At 40.9% G+C, this 18,648-nt stretch overlaps 1 protein-coding gene across 2 annotated transcripts in view; it reads right to left on the bottom strand.

Annotated features, from left to right (window-relative positions):
- STAB2 (stabilin 2) overlaps positions 1-18,648 on the bottom strand; it is a 105,783-nt gene that overhangs the window by 52,017 nt on the left and 35,118 nt on the right. For both annotated transcript variants that reach the window (XM_081958485.1, XM_081958484.1), the window contains 9 exons: positions 17,610-17,705; positions 15,925-16,020; positions 11,173-11,220; positions 10,697-10,833; positions 6,222-6,336; positions 5,293-5,370; positions 4,301-4,399; positions 4,108-4,215; positions 899-1,030 (listed from right to left, as the gene is read on the bottom strand). In XM_081958485.1, coding sequence (XP_081814611.1) covers positions 899-1,030; positions 4,108-4,215; positions 4,301-4,399; positions 5,293-5,370; positions 6,222-6,336; positions 10,697-10,833; positions 11,173-11,220; positions 15,925-16,020; positions 17,610-17,705 — 909 coding nt within the window. The remainder of the gene's footprint in view (positions 1-898; positions 1,031-4,107; positions 4,216-4,300; positions 4,400-5,292; positions 5,371-6,221; positions 6,337-10,696; positions 10,834-11,172; positions 11,221-15,924; positions 16,021-17,609; positions 17,706-18,648) is intronic.

The raw sequence follows: 18,648 nt of genomic DNA, 5'->3' as shown, positions 1-18,648 counted from the left end.
CAATGCAAGACTTACACCTTTTCTCAGTATATTGCGAGGGCGACAACTGTCCCCTTGCAAAGCATGTGTTGTAATATCACAACATTTTTTCCATCATGAAAGCGGTAACATCTTATGGATGCTGTTGTTTCTGTTAAAAATCTAGTCTCTAGAGTAGATCTCCGAAACTCATCATTGTCATTTAACGACCCCATAATCTCTTGCGGGGTGGAGTTCTGGGTAACTGAATGGTGTTTTAATGGCTGGATGCTCTTCTTGTCACCAATGCGGAGTTTTGTTCAGCAGATATATTCTCAATGAGAGAGAGAAATACATATCTGCTTCTACCTAGGATTGAACTCACAGCCTCCTGGTTGTGAGGCAAGAGCTCCACCTCTAGGCTACAGCACCATTCCAGTAGAACTCTGAAACTGATGACTAATAATCATGCTGGGTAGAACGATGGGCTTATATTCCATTATGTCTGGAAAGTGCCAGATATAAAAAGTTTCCTTAAGACTATTTGGGCCCCCCCAAAAAATATGACCATCCCACTTCAAAAAATACAGCCTTGGAATAAGCAGCAAAGAGACATTACAGAGACGACTCCTAGTTAAATCCAAAGATTAATGTTGATTCATTTGTTCTCAATCCTACTCTCCAAGTTCTCCTTCAAACCAAGCAATTAATGCACGTATTCAATTTTTACATCTGATGAATTGCCTCATTAACTGAGAGCACAAATACATTTATACTAGGTGAGACATCCTCTTGGGGAGTCTGGCGTAAAATCCTGCTTACTGAAACCAATGGGATTTTTTCCTGCACAGTCAATTAAGCCAATGTAAATCTTTTCTAAGTGCAGGTGCTTAGATAAATAAATGACAGCAAATGCCATGATAATGAATATTGGCTTCACCTGATCATCATGATTGAAGAATCCTACTCTGAAGGACAATCCAAGCATGGTTGTCTTAAACATTCCATTACGCAGGTCATTTTTCAAGAGCTTCTCTCCCAGGATAATATGATACCGGATCTGATCTTCATCCTGTGGTTTCCAGGAATAGGGATTGTTGAATACTTTAGCAGGGTGTCAAATTTCCAATTTTTCTAATAAAAAGTTGGTTTTCAGCAGATGTTATTACTAATTACCGTTTGACCGGGTGTAAGGATTTTAATTTAGAAAAAGAGAAAGCTTATGGTGTCATGATCATAACTTACAACAAGGGCACACTTTCTGGATTATCTGCTAAATAGGATTTTGTAATTTTTAAAATTACAAATCCCTATTTAATTCAAAGACTCCAATGAAAAAAACCGTGCAAGTCATATATTATATTAATTATATCTCCAACAGGAACTTTCTGGAAAAAAACCAACCATTCAGAATTTAAATATGTACAAACATAAATGCCAGAGCCTATTCATAGGCTTACAATTTCTTTCTACTTGCTTCCCACTACATTTGGCAGAGAGACAAGAATAGGGTACAAAGCTTGTTTGCCCTTTTATCAGAAAAACTGTGGAATAGAAAAGATTAAGAGGTTTTTCCTCACCTGTATGATTCTTTCTCTAGAAGGCAGACTCTACATTTCTTTTGGATTTAAATAAAAACATGACTTGCATTTGATTCTAAGACAGAAATGTTCTGTCTTCATTTTTATTCAGATGCAATGAGTTTGAGAGTACTGAGTCCACAATGGTGTAATCAAAGGTCCATCTATTTTTATATAGGTGTCACATAAAAAACAGATACGAGTTTTGACAGCGTTGTTGTGGCCACCATCTTGACTTTTTTTTAAAAGCATAACTGTGGATGCCCCTAATGCCCCTAATGCAGGGGTGTCCAAACTTGGGAACTTTAAGACTTGTGGACTTCAACTCTCAGGCTGGGGAATTCTGAGAGTTGAAGTCCACAAGTCTTAACGTTCCCAAGTTTGGACACCCCTGCCCTAATGTATCAATTGACTATCTGCTCATCCATATTTCATAAAAGCAAAGAAGAGGAAGTTAGTTTTAGAAGAATAAGTGATTTGGTTAATAATCACAAACTCAGTTATCACTTTGTTGCACTACTCCTGGTTTTTTAAGTTAACATGTTTATTGAGTTGTAACAAGGCTGTCAAACTTATAGCTGGTGGGCCGGAGGTGTCATGCCCACGCCCAGTTTAGCGAAGGGGGAAACAGTTGCAATACGTCACGTGATGCTGCCATGATGATGTGAGTTTGATACCCCTGAGTTATAAGATAAAATAAGATACAAAATACAAAAGAAAATAGGAAAATAGTGGGGAGGAATGTGGGGGAGAGAAGAGTGAGGAAGGATTAGGAAAAAGAAAAAGAAACATTGACTTCTGATTCTCTCTGTTGTAGTAAAATAAGGCATTAACATCAATCACAACTTTTTTCTTTTTTCATAATAATATAAACTAACCATTCCTATAATGCTCCTGATTTGTTTTATAGAATGGTGACAGATTTTTCTGTTCAATCACCATCTATTCTGGATTTTGAATACTCCCCTTAATTCTATTTATCTATCTTATCATCCTCTTATAATTTATTCATGAATCAATTCTATTCCTCCTGACAGCCTTTTTAAATTCGTAATTCTTAATTTGGGGTATTTTAATTGCTAATTTTATTATTATTATTGTATGTATTTAATGACTGTTACCTCCTCCGTGTATATGTATGTGTGTATGTGTATGTTTATATGTATATATGTATGTGCTTTTATTGTACGCCGCCCCGAGTCCCTTGTGGAGAGGGAGTGGCTAACAAATTAAATTTTTTATTATTATTATTATTATTATTATTATTATTATTATTATTATTATTATTATTATTATTATTATTATTATTATTAATTCATTTGGGTTCATTCTGATGCAGAATTTTGGCAACCCAGAAATAGAAAATGACAAATTGATCTACCTCTTCTGGCAAATTGATAACAACATGCTTGACGGCTGCAGAAAGCTGCCTTACCATGCTAATTTTATTTGGGCCCAATACCAAAGAGTCAAAGACAAATTAAAAATCATGACAGGTAGTCCTCGACTGATGACCACAATTGAGCCCAATATTTATGTTGCTAAATGAGACAGTTGTTAAGTGAATTTTGCCCCACTTTATGACAATTCTTGCCAGAGTTGTTAAGTGAATCACTGCAATTATTAAGTTAATAACACAGATGTTAAGTAAATCTGGCTTCCTCATTGACTTTGTTTGTCAGAAGGTCACAAAAAGTGATCACATGAGCCTGGGACCCTGCAACCGTCATAAATACAAACCAGTTGCCAAGCATCCAAAGTTTGATCATGTGACCATGGGGATGCTGCAACAGTTTGTAAATAAGAAAAACAGTCATAAATCACACTTTTTTCAGTGCCCTTGTAACTTCGAACGGTGTTAAACAAATGGTTATAAGTCAAGGACTACCTGTATGGAGTTCCAAACCAAATCCATAGTTCAGTTAGTCAGTCAGTTTAGATAGGCAGAGTTAATGCATCTCACCCAGACACTGCTTATTTAGAATCTCAGAATCTCATAGAATATGCTAACCTTACGCCAGAATGATCATTGGTACCGCTATGATTTCAATTTTGCTTGTGAAGCTTCCCTAACCTGCTCCTGACTTGCCATAGGCAGGGGAATGGGGAATCGAGCCTCGCAGCTGCATCAAGGAATTTGCACCTCAGTCAAAACAACGCACATCCTAGCCGGTCAAAGTCAAAGCCATCTCCACAGAAACCAGTAATGGCCAGAGTGAGTGACTTCTACGACCCACGAAATTGCTTCGTTGGGGAATGTGACTGATGGCACACCTTGGGAGCAGGAGGAAACAGGGTCAGAAGCAAGGTGAGTGGGTGACTGGGGTCAGAGCTGGCTTCACTTGGTCTGTGCTGACATGTTGCTCCTAATAAATAACTGGATATTTCTTGAAAACTGGCTTAAGGCTCCTGCTTTTATTAGGGCATCAATTGGAACCCTGACACTATCCTTATGCCAGAATGCTCAGCAGTACTTCCATGGTTTCAGTTTTGCTCTGAGCCATTGGATAGTTAACAAACCTCAGTTAAAGATATTTTCTTAAGGAAAGGTTTGGGAGTTAATACATACTAGAGATGCTGACTGTTTTTCCTTCAGGTAACTTTCAATGGCGTTATTACTTGGAGCGAAAACCGAGTACACAGGAGCGGCTTCTATTACATTTGCCAGATTGTAGTGCTGTAATGGAAACACAAATGCAACGTTATGAAATAAGTTTGTTTGATTAATAGGGGGCAATTTTAATAAGAACCTGAGGATTTACAATGATATAGTTCCTGAAAATGGAGTAGTCTGGCATCTGTTCTAAGCGAGGAAGCAGTTTTGGCAAAGAGCCACTCAGTCCTCTAAGAGGTGCTAGAACCTGCAATGCAAAAAGACAACAAAAAAAACACCACAAGGTCAGATTCAGACAATTCATTTTGCTGCAGTAAGGTCCAATCTACTGAATACCATAGGAAAAGAAACAGTGTTGGTATATATTTGTCATTCAAGAGATTTTAGAAAATATATTCTGAATTTAGCAAAATGAAAGTGCTGCTAGGGATAAAAATTGTCCCTTGATTTTCAACAGAGAAGGACAAAGATTCACTTCATCCCAAAACAGAACAGTTTTGTACAAATGCCAAATTCCTAACAAAATGGGTTGGGTAATAATAGGTATGAACTTTGGTCAAAGAAGGGACGCGGTGGCTCAGTGGCTAAGATGCTGAGCTTGTAGATCAGAAAGGTCGGCAGTTCAGTGGTTCAAATCCCTAGTGAGCTCCTGTTACTTGTCCCAGCTTCTGCCAACTTAGCAATTCGAAAGCATGTACAAAATGCAAGTAGAAAAATAGAGAACACCTTTGGTGAGAAGGTAACAGTGTTCCGTGTGCCTTTGGCATTTAGTCATGCCGGCCACATGACCATGGAGATGCCTTCGGACAGCACTGGCTCTTTGGCTTTGAAATGGAGATGAGCACCGACCCCTAAAGATGGGAACGACTAGCACATATGTGCAAGGGGAACCTTTACCTTTTACTTTGGTCAAATAATATCATGATTTTAAAACTGTGTTTTATATGGTTTACTAAAAGGAAGTTTTGCTAGTGGAAGGGGAAAAATAAATCACAGTTCACAATCAGGCAGTACTAAATTAGAAGTAAAAATGTTACCAAACATTATAGCGAATAAACTTTCAAAAAGTACAGAATGTTCTCCCAGTTGGATGTACAAAATAACTTGGGGGCATTTAAGAAAAAGAAATATTGATAATACCTTATCTATTATATGAATAATCCCATTTGTGGCTGCAATATCACCAGATATTATGTTAGCTCCATCAATTAAAACATTCTGGAAAAGAAAGGACAAAAGTGGTTTATTTAAGATGCATAAAATTTGCTGGATTTCTAGTAAAAAATGACTAAGTAGGAAATTATCTTTTTCCAAAGGTACTCTAGCCCAGACGTTTGTTAGCAAATTGTGTGTGTAATCCAAATGTCCACAAGGGACTTTTTCCAAAAGGCAACTGACTTTTTTTTTTTCTTGAACTGAAGCAGCTTCTTGGATTTGTTTTGGATTGAATTTGAATTGAAAGCATTTTCAAAGGAAAAAAAAACTCAAGAAAGCCCAATTGCCTTTTTAAAAAAAGCATATTTAGGACATGCCATGTATGATTGAGAATCTGTGTAGACATTTAGCTGTACAATCCAAATGTTCCCTTCTATTTGCAATTTTCCATTTTAAGCCATGTCCCTTTTATAGATAAATGGTAAAAAAAATTCTGTGAATTTTGCTCCCATTTAATTGTCATCTTGATGTTTGCATCCAGGATCTGCCAGCCCAAATTCTGTAATATATTAAGGTTAACCCTAGATGTATGGAACGAAACCACTCTTCTTCCTTTCTCACCTGAGATTACAAGATTGGGTTCCTTAGTAACATGTACCTTGAATTGCCCAATGTAACACTCCTCTGTGGCTTTCAACAGAAGGAAGTACAAAAAATAATAATGATCTTTTGGGGAAAACCAGTTTCAGCTCTGTGGTCCCAAAGTCACATTTCAGCCTACAAAAGATTTCTCATTTTGGCTCTTTGGAGAAACATGTTTAAATTCAAGAGAACACAAGTTTAGCATATCTTTTCTTAGCACGTATGAGAGGAACAGCCTAAAGTGATGGGTTGCAGTATAATGGCCAACGTACCCCATCTCTTTCCGACAATGTTAGGAAGTTGTCCTGCAATGTCCTTGCAAATGCATTAGACTGTGACATGGTTTGGAGATCCTCAACTCTGTATGTTCCATTTAATATGTGATGCCTAATGGGAGAAAGCATATTTAAATGATGTAAAGTATTGATTTGCTTATAGAGAGTTGTGTCTTTCTGAATCAATAACTATTAGTATGGGGCCAATTCACAGTTTACAGCAGCAGTAATCAAACTATAATCATCTCCATCATATAGTATCTGCAAATATGTTCTTCTACCTAGGTGGTAAAGTCTTTTCTGTAAATGCCCCCCCCCCCTACTATGTAGTTCCTTGCCATAAATTATTACACAGTCCTATGGAAGGTAAGTAGTTGAATCTACTGTTATATTTCCAAGTAAACATTCACATCTTTTCTATGCAATGCCAGTTCTTTTTTGATTTCATCTTCTTGACCATGCTTTGTTCTTTTCATTTTATTTCATTTAGTTTTGTTTTTTCAGTTGTTATGGCATTCATAGCCTGCCATAACATTCTTTCGTTATTAATATTTAATTCTTATGTCACACTGAATATTGATTTTTCTCTCAAAGGCAACATGTATGGGGAAGTCTTTTCTCTTGAACCCCCACAAAAACAATTCTGTAAGGGAGCTTTGCAGAGATGGTATTCAGCAGGTTCTGACCAGTTCTGGAGAACTGGTAGCAGAAATTTTGAGTAGTTTGGAGAACCAGTAAATACCACCTCTGACTGGCCCCGTTCCCATCTATTCTCTGCCTCCAGAGTCCCAGATGATCGGGAGGAAATGGGGATTTTGCAGTATCCTTCCCCTGCCACATCCACCAAGCTACACCCACCACACCACACCCACCAAGCCACACCCACGGAACCAGTAGTAATTTTTTTTGAATCCCACCACTGGAGCTTTGGGTGACATCCAGGAAGATCTTGAACACTGGGCCCTATCTAACAAAATGCAATTTAGTGGTGACAAAAGTAATGTTTTATATTGAGGCAAGAAAAACCAAATATAAATAGAATAGATAGTATTTGTTAACTGTGAGAGGAGTCCTAGTAGATAACCACTTAAGTATAAGCCAGCACTGTGCTACAGCTTCCAAAAGAGCCAATGCAGTTCTCAGGTATATCAACAGAGATTGTATCAAGATCTGAAGTGTTAGTACTGCTTTATAGTGCTTTGGTAAGACCACACTTGAATACTGCATCCAATTTTTGTCACCACCATGTAAAAAAAAAAGATGCCAAGACTCTAGAAAAAGTGCAAAAAAAGATGATTAGGGGCTAAGGGCTAAAACATACGATGAACAGTTGCAGGAACGGGGTATGTCTAGTCTAACAAAGAGAAGGACTAGGGGTGACACAATAGCAGTCTTCCAATATTTGAAGGGCTCTCAGAGAAAAGAGAGGTCAATCTTTTCTCCAAAGCACCTGAAGGCAGAACAAGAAATAATGGATCGAAACTTGTCAAGAGGAGATCCAATTGAGAACTAAAGAAAACATTCCTAACAGTGAGAACAATTAACCAATGAAATGGCTTGCTTCAGAAGTTATGGATGCTCCATCACTGGAGGCTTTTAAGAAGAGGCTGGAGAGCCATTTGTCTGGAATGGCATAGGTTCTCCAGCTTGAGCAGGGAGTTGGACTAGAAAACCTTCAAGGCCCTTTTCATTTATTCTGTTAAAATAAATGAATAAGCCTATGACATGCTATGAGCTTTCTGACTAAAGAAAATATGGAAACTGGATCTTAGTCTAGCATTTTGTTGTTTCATGCCAGCAAACTAATAAATGAACTGAATGTTCATTTATGAATAATGAATGTTCAGGGAAACATAGAAAGAGACATCTGAGCTGCTAAAATATGGGTTGCTTCTCAGGTGTTGCCCTATTGCAGTGATGGCGAACCTTTTTTGGCTCGTGTGCCACAAGTGGGGGGAGCGTAGGGGGGTCATGTGTGGGTGTGCCACACCCATAATGCAATGCGTGACCCCCCAGTGCGCATCTGCGCACAACAGGCGCGACCCCCATTTTTACATGATTTTTTCACCCTCCCCAGGCTCCAGAGGCTTTATAGGAGCCTGGGGAGGGTGAAAAGAGCCTCCCCCGCCCCTCAGGAGGCCCTCCGGAGGCTTCAGAGACTGTCCGGAGGCTTCCCTGACGCCTTCGGAGCGTTTAAAACGACCCTCCGAGCAAACCGGAGTTTGCTCGGAGGGTCATTTTAAGAGTTCCGAAGGCTTCAGGGAAGCCTCCGGATGATCCCTGAAGCCTCCGGAGGGCCTCCTGGGGGGGGGGAAGGCTCTTTTCGCCCTCCCCAGGCTCCTATAAAACCTCTGGAGCATGGGGAGGGCGAAAAAATGGCTTTTAAAATGGTGAACTCAGCTGGCCAGCTGACAGGGCAGCGCCTCGTGTGCCCTGACAAATGGCTCCGTGTGCCACCTGTGGCACGCGTGCCATAGGTTTGCCATCACTGCCCTATTGCATCACTGAATCACCATGAGGCTTGAAAGCATACCTCTGATATAAATAGACAAAAAACAAATTACCGTATTTTTCAGAGTATAAGACACATCTTTCCCCCCCCCCTAATAGAGGGTGAAAATTTGGGTGTGTCTTATACACTGAATGTAGCCCTACCCACCCACCGTCCCCCACCCTTTAAACTCTGCCTCCCAGCAATTTACCTCCTTGCAACAAACGGGGAAAATGGGGCTTGAGGAGGCTGCAATAGGTTATAGCAATCCCTGAAGCCTGAAACAGCTGATGATTGGGAGGTGTGCTTAAACTGAAAGTGAAACTTGCTGTTTGCTCCAAGAGGCAAATTGCTGGGAGGCAGAAGCAAAAAAAAAATTTCTTGTGCTAATCAGGCAGTTTGCTGCAAGAAGGTAAGTCAATAACTATAAATGACTATAGAATGTTCAAATTATTAGACTTATTTTTAAAGACTGCTTTATTATTGTTCTAGACAGCTCAACAAAGTGAAGAAGCTTTTTAAAATAAATGCTTGATCTGAAGAGACCCAGTGCTATTGTATCTTCTTTTAAATAGCAGAGAATAACTATACTTCCAGAAAGCACATCAATTTTAACAGCATCTGTACAAGTATAGTCTGAAATGTAATACTACAAACAGTGTATATCGTCTGCACTGTTTGCTGTTTGTTGCAAGGAGGCAAATTGCTGGGAGGCAGAAGCAGATTTCCCCCCTTGTTTTCCTCCCCTAAAGCTAGGTGCGCCTTATACTTTGGAGCATGTTATACTTTGAAAAATACGGTAAGTGATACAAGACATTAATAGAAACTTAACTCCTCCCAGAACCAGAGCCTTCTAATTCTGAAGTAAATATAGTAGTTATCTCCTCACTTGCCCAGGGGAGAAAAACAAATACATTTTTGCTAATTTTATAAAATTGAATTCTGGGTTCAAATACAATGAAAAAAAGAAAAGTTTTCTTTGACTTGAACTTCAGGATTCCTAATCATTTCATGAGCCTATAGATTTCATAGTACGAGTTCAACATTTCTTTTTTCCTGACTTTTCAGTTTAGTGTCTTGCTCAAGGATATTTTGGATTCCAATACTTCACATTCCAATATTAAAGATTGGTAAAGATCAACAGATGATGCTACCTCTTGTGATAGATCTTTAGATGCTGACCACAGTTGTTCTGAAGTCAGGTGATGCCTAAATCATTTAAATTAAATTAAGTTATTTCTAGTCAGGATGTAAAGAAAAGTTTAAGACCAAAAAAGTCTTTTAGAACTACCTAAAAAAAAATTGTGGCATACCTAAGAAAATACCGTATTTTTTGGAGTATAAACACACCTTTTCCCCTCAAAAAATAGACTGAAAATCTGGGTGCATCTCATAAACTGAATACAGCATTTTTTGCCTTCTGAAACCCCACTCCTGTCACCAAAATGGCCATGCATAGCCTTTAGGAGGCTTCCAGAGTGCTCCTGGGGGCTGGGGAGGACAGAAATGAGCAAAAAATGGACTGCCTTTTGCTCAATTTTGTCCCCCCAGCCCCCAGACACACTCTATAAGCCTCCTAAAGGCTACGTATGCCCTTTTTTGGACAAAATATGGGCCTGTTTTTGCTAAAAACAGGCCATTTTATGCTCATTTTTGCCCCACTCCCACCCCCCCGAGCACTCTACAAGCCTCCTAAAGCCTCCTTGGAAACAAAACGGGCCCATTTTCGCAAAAAACAGGCTGTTTTGGGGAGGTCTGCAGAGTGCAAAAACTTTTTTTTCAATTTGCCTCTTCAAAATCTTGGTGTGTCTTATACTCTGAAAAATACGGTATTTTCTTAGGGATGGCACAACTTTCTACCTTTAGACTTTGCAGACAAATGTGTTATAAGAATTAAGGTCTCTGTACAGTATAAAGGCATTTCAAACTCTATATATGAAATAAACAGAACAATAATTATGACCAAAATACTTTAACATACTTGGTTAGGAATAGAATGTTATCTTGGGATGTCCAAAAAGCAGCTGTATATTGATCCAAGTTTTGAATAGCTTGCTGAGAAGGTGCCAGGATAGTTATATTGCTCATATCTGTCAGCAGAGTTCTTATTGCAGCTGTCTGGAGGCACAGAATAAAATGCATTGTTATCACTAACTGATTTTTTCCCCTACACATGAGGAAGTTTCCATTTTTTAAAATTATTATGCAATAATAAGATAACAATGAAAGGACTTCAAAACTACCACAGCAGTTGAATATTGAGATTTCTGAAAAGCAACGAGACCTTTTTAGAAGCAAAGTATCAATGTCAAGCAGTTGAAGTTGTTTTTACAGTAATTTTGATTATTATATTTAATTTTGAGGGGACGTGTGGCTCAGTGGCTAAGACACTGAGCTTGTCGATCAGAAGGTTGGCAGTTCGGCGGTTGGAATTAATAGTTTTGAAGAGTTACTCACATTAAACCATTCATGAAAGCCAGCTGTGCCTGACAGAGAAGTCAATTCCTGAACAGGAAAAATAAATAAATTACCATTAGCAGTTATTATTATCATTATTCAGTGATGTACTTGATATGCATAAAGGCTCATAACAGATGGCTTCCTGATGCTTTGGTAGAATCTTCCTTTGTACCTACAGTTAAGTTCAATTCAGGAAACCTCAGGATCACTAAAATCCTAATGTCTAAGAAAGAATTCCTTTTTTTCCCTCTCATAAGAACTGCTTTCTTACCTAGAGCTGTGGTATTCTCTGGATGTCTTTATTGGCACTTACACAGACACGTATCCCTGTATCTGTACAGACATCAGTGAAACATTCTAGAGCTCAATTGCATTTTGCTAGACACACTGCACATATCTGAAAAGACATCCATTATTTACCTCAGTTCCTGCAGCAGGCAAATTTTTAGTATACGTCTGTCTGTGAGTGGTTAATGAGTGGACCACGAGTCCACTCATTGAGTAAATATCTGAATAGTCAGATATTTACTTGAAGAACACAGTTACAGGTTCTTCAATTTCTTTGGGTTTCTACAAAACATTGATTGATGTTTAACAATATGTCCCTTGTTATTGAAAAAGCAGGTATATAATGGCGCATCTAATAGCAGGGCCAAGTCTATATGCATCCACACAATAATGACAGAGAAAGGATAAGATCGCATGTACATGACACAGTGCAAAATTCCAAACTTCTATAGTTGGAGTGTCCATTTCCTTCACTGAGTGGATCTCTAATGTTAGGGATAGAAGAAGCTTTAATAACTGTAATATACAGTACATAATATTATAAGTCACAAATGTTATTCTGTGATAAGATTTAGGGCGATCCTCTATGTCACAATTTGCAATGACTGATGATCTGAATGATGAAGTGCTACTTGAAGCATGGAAAGGAGATCTAGAATGTGGGGCAAGTGACAGCATATGCCAGTGATGATGAATCTTTTCAGCACCGAGTGCCCAAACTGAAATGCGTGTGCATGTGTACCAGCCAGCTGGTCTTTGCGCATGCCGGAGCACTGGAAACTCAAAGACCAGCTGGCCAGTGCACATGTGTGTGCCAGAAGCCAAAAAAGCAGCTGACGATGGCGTGGGTGCCCACAGAGAGGGCTCTGCATGCCACCTCTAGCACGCGTACCATAGGTTCTCCATCATAGGCATATGCCTTTGAGTAAGGTGTATGACTACCAAAAGCTTGTTATTTGTTGCAGTGTTGGCAGATTTTAGTGATACATTTTGTTATTGTTGGGTATAGGGAGAAATTTTAAAGAAATGTTCCCATTCAATAAATAAGGAAATGTCCAAGGGAGAATTGGTACTGTGGCAGGTCTCTGTACTGATGCTCTCGTAAAATGCATTCTTCAGTTTTGCAAATAAATCTTTAGTTGGTTGATCCTCACTATAAAAAAATATGAGTGAGATGGGACTCCAACTGTCATACATAATTCACTCCTGTTGGATAATTGAGGCAGTCCACTAATATATTCTTGATATAATAAAAGTTTATAGGAGTAAGAAAAACATCTTTGCCACCTCTCCTACGGCAGCGACTCACCCGAGCTCCTTGGTATACCGAGGAGTTGAGGGTGATGAAGCGCCATAGGAGACGTCTAGAGAGCAGGTGGAGCGTGAGGCTCTGAGTCTGATCGAACACAGGTAAGAGCCTATTTACGGACCTACCTTGTGGCATTGAGAGCGGCCAAACGTAGACATTGTGCCGCTCTTATTGTGTCCGCGGATAACCGCCCTGCTGCCCTGTTTAGGGTGACCCGCTCCCTCTTGTCACAGAGGACACGGGAGGCACCCTTGCAGGGAAGAGCAGAGGAGTTTGGGGAATATCTGCAGGACAAAGTCACTCAGATCCGGAGCGGATGGGCCCCCTCCAGTGGACCAGACAAGCCGTTAACAGTGAGTCTTGTGAGACCATTCTGGGAGGAGTTTGACTCTGTTGCCCCCGAGGATTTGGACAGGTTGCGTGGACAGCTGCGACCCACCACATGTTCAATGGACCCGTGTCCCTCCTGGCTGGTACTGGCATCCTGGGAGGTGACACGAGGCTGGCTTCTGGGCCTGGTGAACGCCTCATTGGGTGAGGGATCCTTACCAACTGCCTTGAAAGAGGCGGTGGTGAGGCCCTTACTCAAGAGGCCTTCACTTGACCCAACGGAGCTAGCTAATTACCGTCCAGTCTCCAACCTTCCCTTTCTAGCAAAGGTTGTTGAGAATGTGGTGGCACAGCAATTTCCGCGACACCTTGACGAATCCGAATATCTAGACCCACGCCAGTCCGGCTTCCGACCCGGGCACAGCACAGAGACAGCCTTGGTCGCGTTGGTTGATGATCTCTGGAGGGCCAGAGATAGAGGTTGTTCCTCTATCCTGGTCCTATTAGACCTCTCGGCGGCCTTTGATACCATCGACCATGGTATCCTATTGCGCCGGTTGGAGGGGATGGGAGTCGGAGGCACTGTTTTGCGGTGGTTCGGCTCCTACCTCTCCGACTGGACGCAATGTGTGTTGACAGGGGGGCAGAGGTCGACCCTGAGGCCACTCACTTGTGGGGTGCCACAGGGGTCGGTCCTCTCACCCCTCCTGTTCAACGCATATGTGAAGCCACTGGGGGAGATCATCCGTGGTTTTGGGGTTGAGTATCATCTGTACGCTGATGATACTCAGCTGTACATCTCAACCCCAAACCACCCCAATGAGGCTGTCGAAGTGATGTCCCGGTGTTTGGAAGCCGTCGGGGTCTGGATGGGGGACAACAGACTCAAACTCAACCCCTCCAAGACTGAGTGGCTGTGGCTACCGGCACCTCGGTTCAGCCAGCTGACCCCATCGCTGGCCATAGGGGGCGAACAATTGCCCCCTGTGGAACAGGCGCGCAATTTGGGCGTCCTCCTAGATGCCCGGCTGTCAATGGATGACCATGTGGCAGCCGTGGCAAGGGGGGCGTTCCACCAGGTTCGCCTGGTGCGCCAATTGCGCCCCCTTCTGGACCGGGACGCCCTACGCACGGTCACTCATGCACTGGTGACGTCTCGCCTGGACTACTGCAACGCTCTCTACATGGGGCTTCCCTTGGGACGCGCCCGAAGACTGCAGCTAGTCCAGAACGCAGCCGCGCGGGCTGTCATGGGGAGTACTAAGTACTCCCACGTAACACCACTCCTGCGCGAGCTGCACTGGCTGCCTGTGGTCTTTCGGGTGCGTTTCAAGGTTTTGATCACCATCTTTAAAGCGCTCCATGGCACAGGACCTAGCTACCTGCGGGATCGCATCTCTCCACACACATCCCTGCAGCCAATCCGCTCTCACAGGGAGGGACTTCTCCTGGTGCCGTCCACTAGGCAATGCCAACGGGCGGCGCCAAGGAGTAGGGCCTTCTCTGTGATGGGCCCAACCCTCTGGAATGACCTCCCCCCCGACATTAGAACTACCACCGACCTCCGCTCCTTCCGACAAAAATTGAAGACACACCTGTTCCGATTGGCTGGCCTGGCATAATCATAACTGCTACCTCCTGGCAAACATATTTTAATCTGGTATTGTAGGGAATTGTTTTTTAAAATTTAATTTTATGGGATATTTGTTGGGGTTTTAAATTATTTACTCAGCTGTACAGTTCTTTAAACCTTTTATCCTCCTTCGTATCTATTTATCTATTTATCTATATAATAATTTTAATTGCTTAATTTTATAATTATTTATATGTTGTATTTCTAATATGAACTGTACACCGCCCCGAGTCCCTTTCGGGAGAGGGGGCGGTCTATAAGCGCTCAGTAAATAAATAAATAAATAAATAAATCTCTGGTGGTGCACCAAGTACATGCTAGAGTTATATGCAATAATGTTGAATATCTAATCTGATCCTATTTATTCAAATAAGAATAACAAATGGGTGGGGAACATATAGTTGAAAAAGTAATAGAAAATGATTAGGTTAAAATATTGTAAGATTTCCAAATACAAACTGATAAAGTCTTGTGCATAATACACCAGATGTAATTGTTTGAAAGAAGAAAGTGTGAATCATTGATGTGGGGATAGTAGAATAGCGACAAAGATTTGGAGAAGATCACAAAGTATCAAGTTTTGAAAATTGAATTAGAAAGACCTCACACAGGTAATGCATATATACCTGTCATGATGAAACCTTGTCTCTCATATACATTCCATGATTAGTCCCAGTGATGAAAGATACACCAACCCACCCCTGCATCATGTTACACAGAAAAATATATAGATGTCTTCTATGGCCTGGAATGCCTCGAGCAATTTCAACCAAACTTGGTACACAGATTACTTACTCTCTGGAAACAAATAGTGTGGGGGGTAAGACAACCCCCATAACACCCCTCGGGGTGTGTGTTCTGTTAAGATACAGCCTGTTGTGCCCTAAAATGGCTTCTACTGTACTGCCATAAAATGGCTTCTACTGTACAGTGCTGTGGAGTTGCTATGGTAATGGCTTCACAGTACTCCACAAGGGGGCTCCCTCTGGTAAGGGGGGAAATCCAACATTAGAAATTGCAGCGAGGTTCATGGAAGGAGGATTGGGATAAATAAATACCTGGGCAGCGCCGGGTTATCAGCTAGTAGTTGATAAAAAGATTGGAAAAAAATCCCACATTTGTCTGACTAGATAAATGTAAACACAGTCAGAAAAATGATTATAAGATCACTTAAAGAGTTTTTACTCACATCCATAATGTTGCCATAGCATACAGTGCCATCTCCCTCATATCCCCTTGAACACATACATTTCCAGACTCCAGACGTTGTGAGCTGACAAACTGCCTATGGGGAATAAATTAAACATTTACTATAGTAAGTTTATAATAAACTAAACATTTGTGTCTATGAATTCTTGGTGTGACATGGTTTGCAACATACAAGACAGCCCACGTGTAGCAGAGCTGCTAAGGCTTCTGTTGATGGCTATGTTTCTGTTGAAACACTCAAGTGTGCTTATTAACGTGCTCGTGACTAAATCATAATGCAATTAACTACAAGACTTGGAGGATCAAAGCATTTGCAAAACAATTTTTTAAAATCCAAATAGATGAATTAACTGTTTTCATTGCAAGAATTAGTTGCTAATATAATTTATTTATTAGATTTTTCAGTATGATAGACTTGGCATTCATTTTGTGTGAAATGTAATCACTCCTCTGGTACATGATTCTCAGAGGAGAGAGAAATCCATTACAGAGGTAACTAGGGCAGTGATGGCAAATGTTTCTCTGCTTGGGTGCCAAAACGCTGCATGTGTGATAGTGCACATGCGCATGCCCACACCCCAATGCAATGCTCTCCCCCGTGCATGCACGCACAACTCCTCTATGCACCCCCATGCATGCGCGCCAGCTCACTGAAGCACCTGGTCTTCGGGCATTTTTTCCCCTCCCCAGGCTTTAGGAAAGCATCCGGAGCCTGTGGATAGCGAAAAACGGAACTTCCGAACTTCCAGTAGGCCATTTCCGAACTTCCGGTAGGCCTGTTTTTGCCAGCCACAAGCTCCGGAGGCTTTCCTGAAGCCTGGGGAGAGCAAAAATGGCCTCCCCCGCCCTCCAGAAGGCTGAAAATCAGCTGGCCAGCATGCACATATGCGCTGGAGCTGACATAGGCCAACTTTTCACGTGCCCTCAAATATGGCTTTGCATGCCACCTGTGGTACGCGTGCCATAGGTTCACCATCATGGATCTAGGGTGACTTTGATGCCACAGCTAGAGTTGATTGTACACAGTTAAGAAATGTGCAACTGGTAGAAAGTTGGAGAGCTATTTTGATCTATCATATTCCTGGATCACATTTGAAAAGCAAATTGTTTTCTGAGTTTGAGAGAAACTGCTTGGTTTGCCAAGATACACTTTCAAATTTGACATCACCTCTCCTGAGCTGAGGTCCAAACCTCAGAGCATTGCACTAAGCTCACCTGAAATTTGAAGCATTGCCATTGCCAATAAGACCATGAGATATGAATATATGGGGATGATGGGAGGAACAGAACCTATCTAAAGAATTCCAATCAGGAGCCTGTCCAGTGGGAATCTGCATGTGATAGTCTTTTGGAATGAGGGTTAATTCTGCACCTTCATAAAGCAGGCTAATTGATTGAGTAAATGACTCATAATATCAACTGATTAGAAATCAGAACTCTCTGTGGCATTACTACAGAGTTGCTATTCTGCTGGTTTGCCCTGGTTTGGGCAAACTGGTAGCGGCGGCAGTGGTGGTGGGAGGCTCTGCCTACCCACCCAGACATCATCACGGAGTACTGGTTCTCCAGTCACAAGCTAAAGTTTATGTCAATATTGTTCAATTCAGCAATAAAGTTACAGAGAATTTGAGACCTTTTATAAACCAATCCAAATGAATAACTCACCAAGGGATGGCATATCCAGTTTTGTTCCAAACAGTAGTTTATTGGTTCACATTCATATCCATTGCCCCGGAATCCTTCCTTACATTCACAATCATTCTGTGTTATATAGAAAATGAGGAATAAATTAGAGAGCTGGAAATAGATTTGCTCACTCCTATAAATCACTGACTCAGTAAACGTTTTGAAGAAATATTTAGGATGAAGTATTGCAACTGTCAATTCCAATGGACAATGCTGGGAATTGACTCAGAAAATCCTGTTGACTCAACAATGCATTTATTGTATAAGTGCTAAAACATAGAATTAAGTTATATAGACCATTTGAACACCCCATAAAAGGAACAAGAACGAAGGATTGCAGATGCACAAGTTCAACGATTGTATACTTTGTACAGCAGATTCTATTTATTTGATATTCCACTCATGATGTAACTTACTGTTAAGGCTGCATCAAAGTGAATATATTTCAATATTTTTGAAAAGTATCCAAACATTTCAGACAATAAAATATGCAGTATCTAAAATCTGAAGAGACACCAGTTTCTTGGATCCTGTCAATCAACTTCATTACTATATTGTCCTTATTATTGTATTGATGTATTTCTAAAGCCCAATATAAATGAATGTCCATCATATCCACCATAATATTGTCTGATTAAACAATAATTCTACACCAAACATTCTCTTTGCTCAGCACTTATAATAATTCCAGTTAATGGATGTATGAGACACAATCATGTTGGCAAAATTGCAGTATACTATCCTATTAAGTATGTCTAGTTAAATGAAAAGAAGGAGTAGGGGGGGTCACATGATGGCAGTGATCCAATATCTCAGGGATTGCCACAAAGAGGAGGGAGTCAAGCTATTCTCCAAAGCACCTGAGCGTAGAACAAGAAGCAATGGGTAGAAACTAATCAAGGAGAGAAGCAACCTAGAACTAAGAAGAAATGCCCTGACAGAACAATTACCATAATCAATGGAACAACTTGCCTCCAGAAGTTGTGAATGCTTGAATACTGGATGTTTTAAGAAGAAA

The sequence above is a fragment of the Natrix helvetica genome (genome assembly GCF_964273705.1).
Source record: "Natrix helvetica genome assembly, chromosome: 6".
NCBI classification, from domain to species: domain Eukaryota; kingdom Metazoa; phylum Chordata; class Lepidosauria; order Squamata; family Natricidae; genus Natrix; species Natrix helvetica.
Note: the sequence above shows the minus strand (reverse complement) of the source record. Positions and strands in the feature narration are given on the sequence as shown.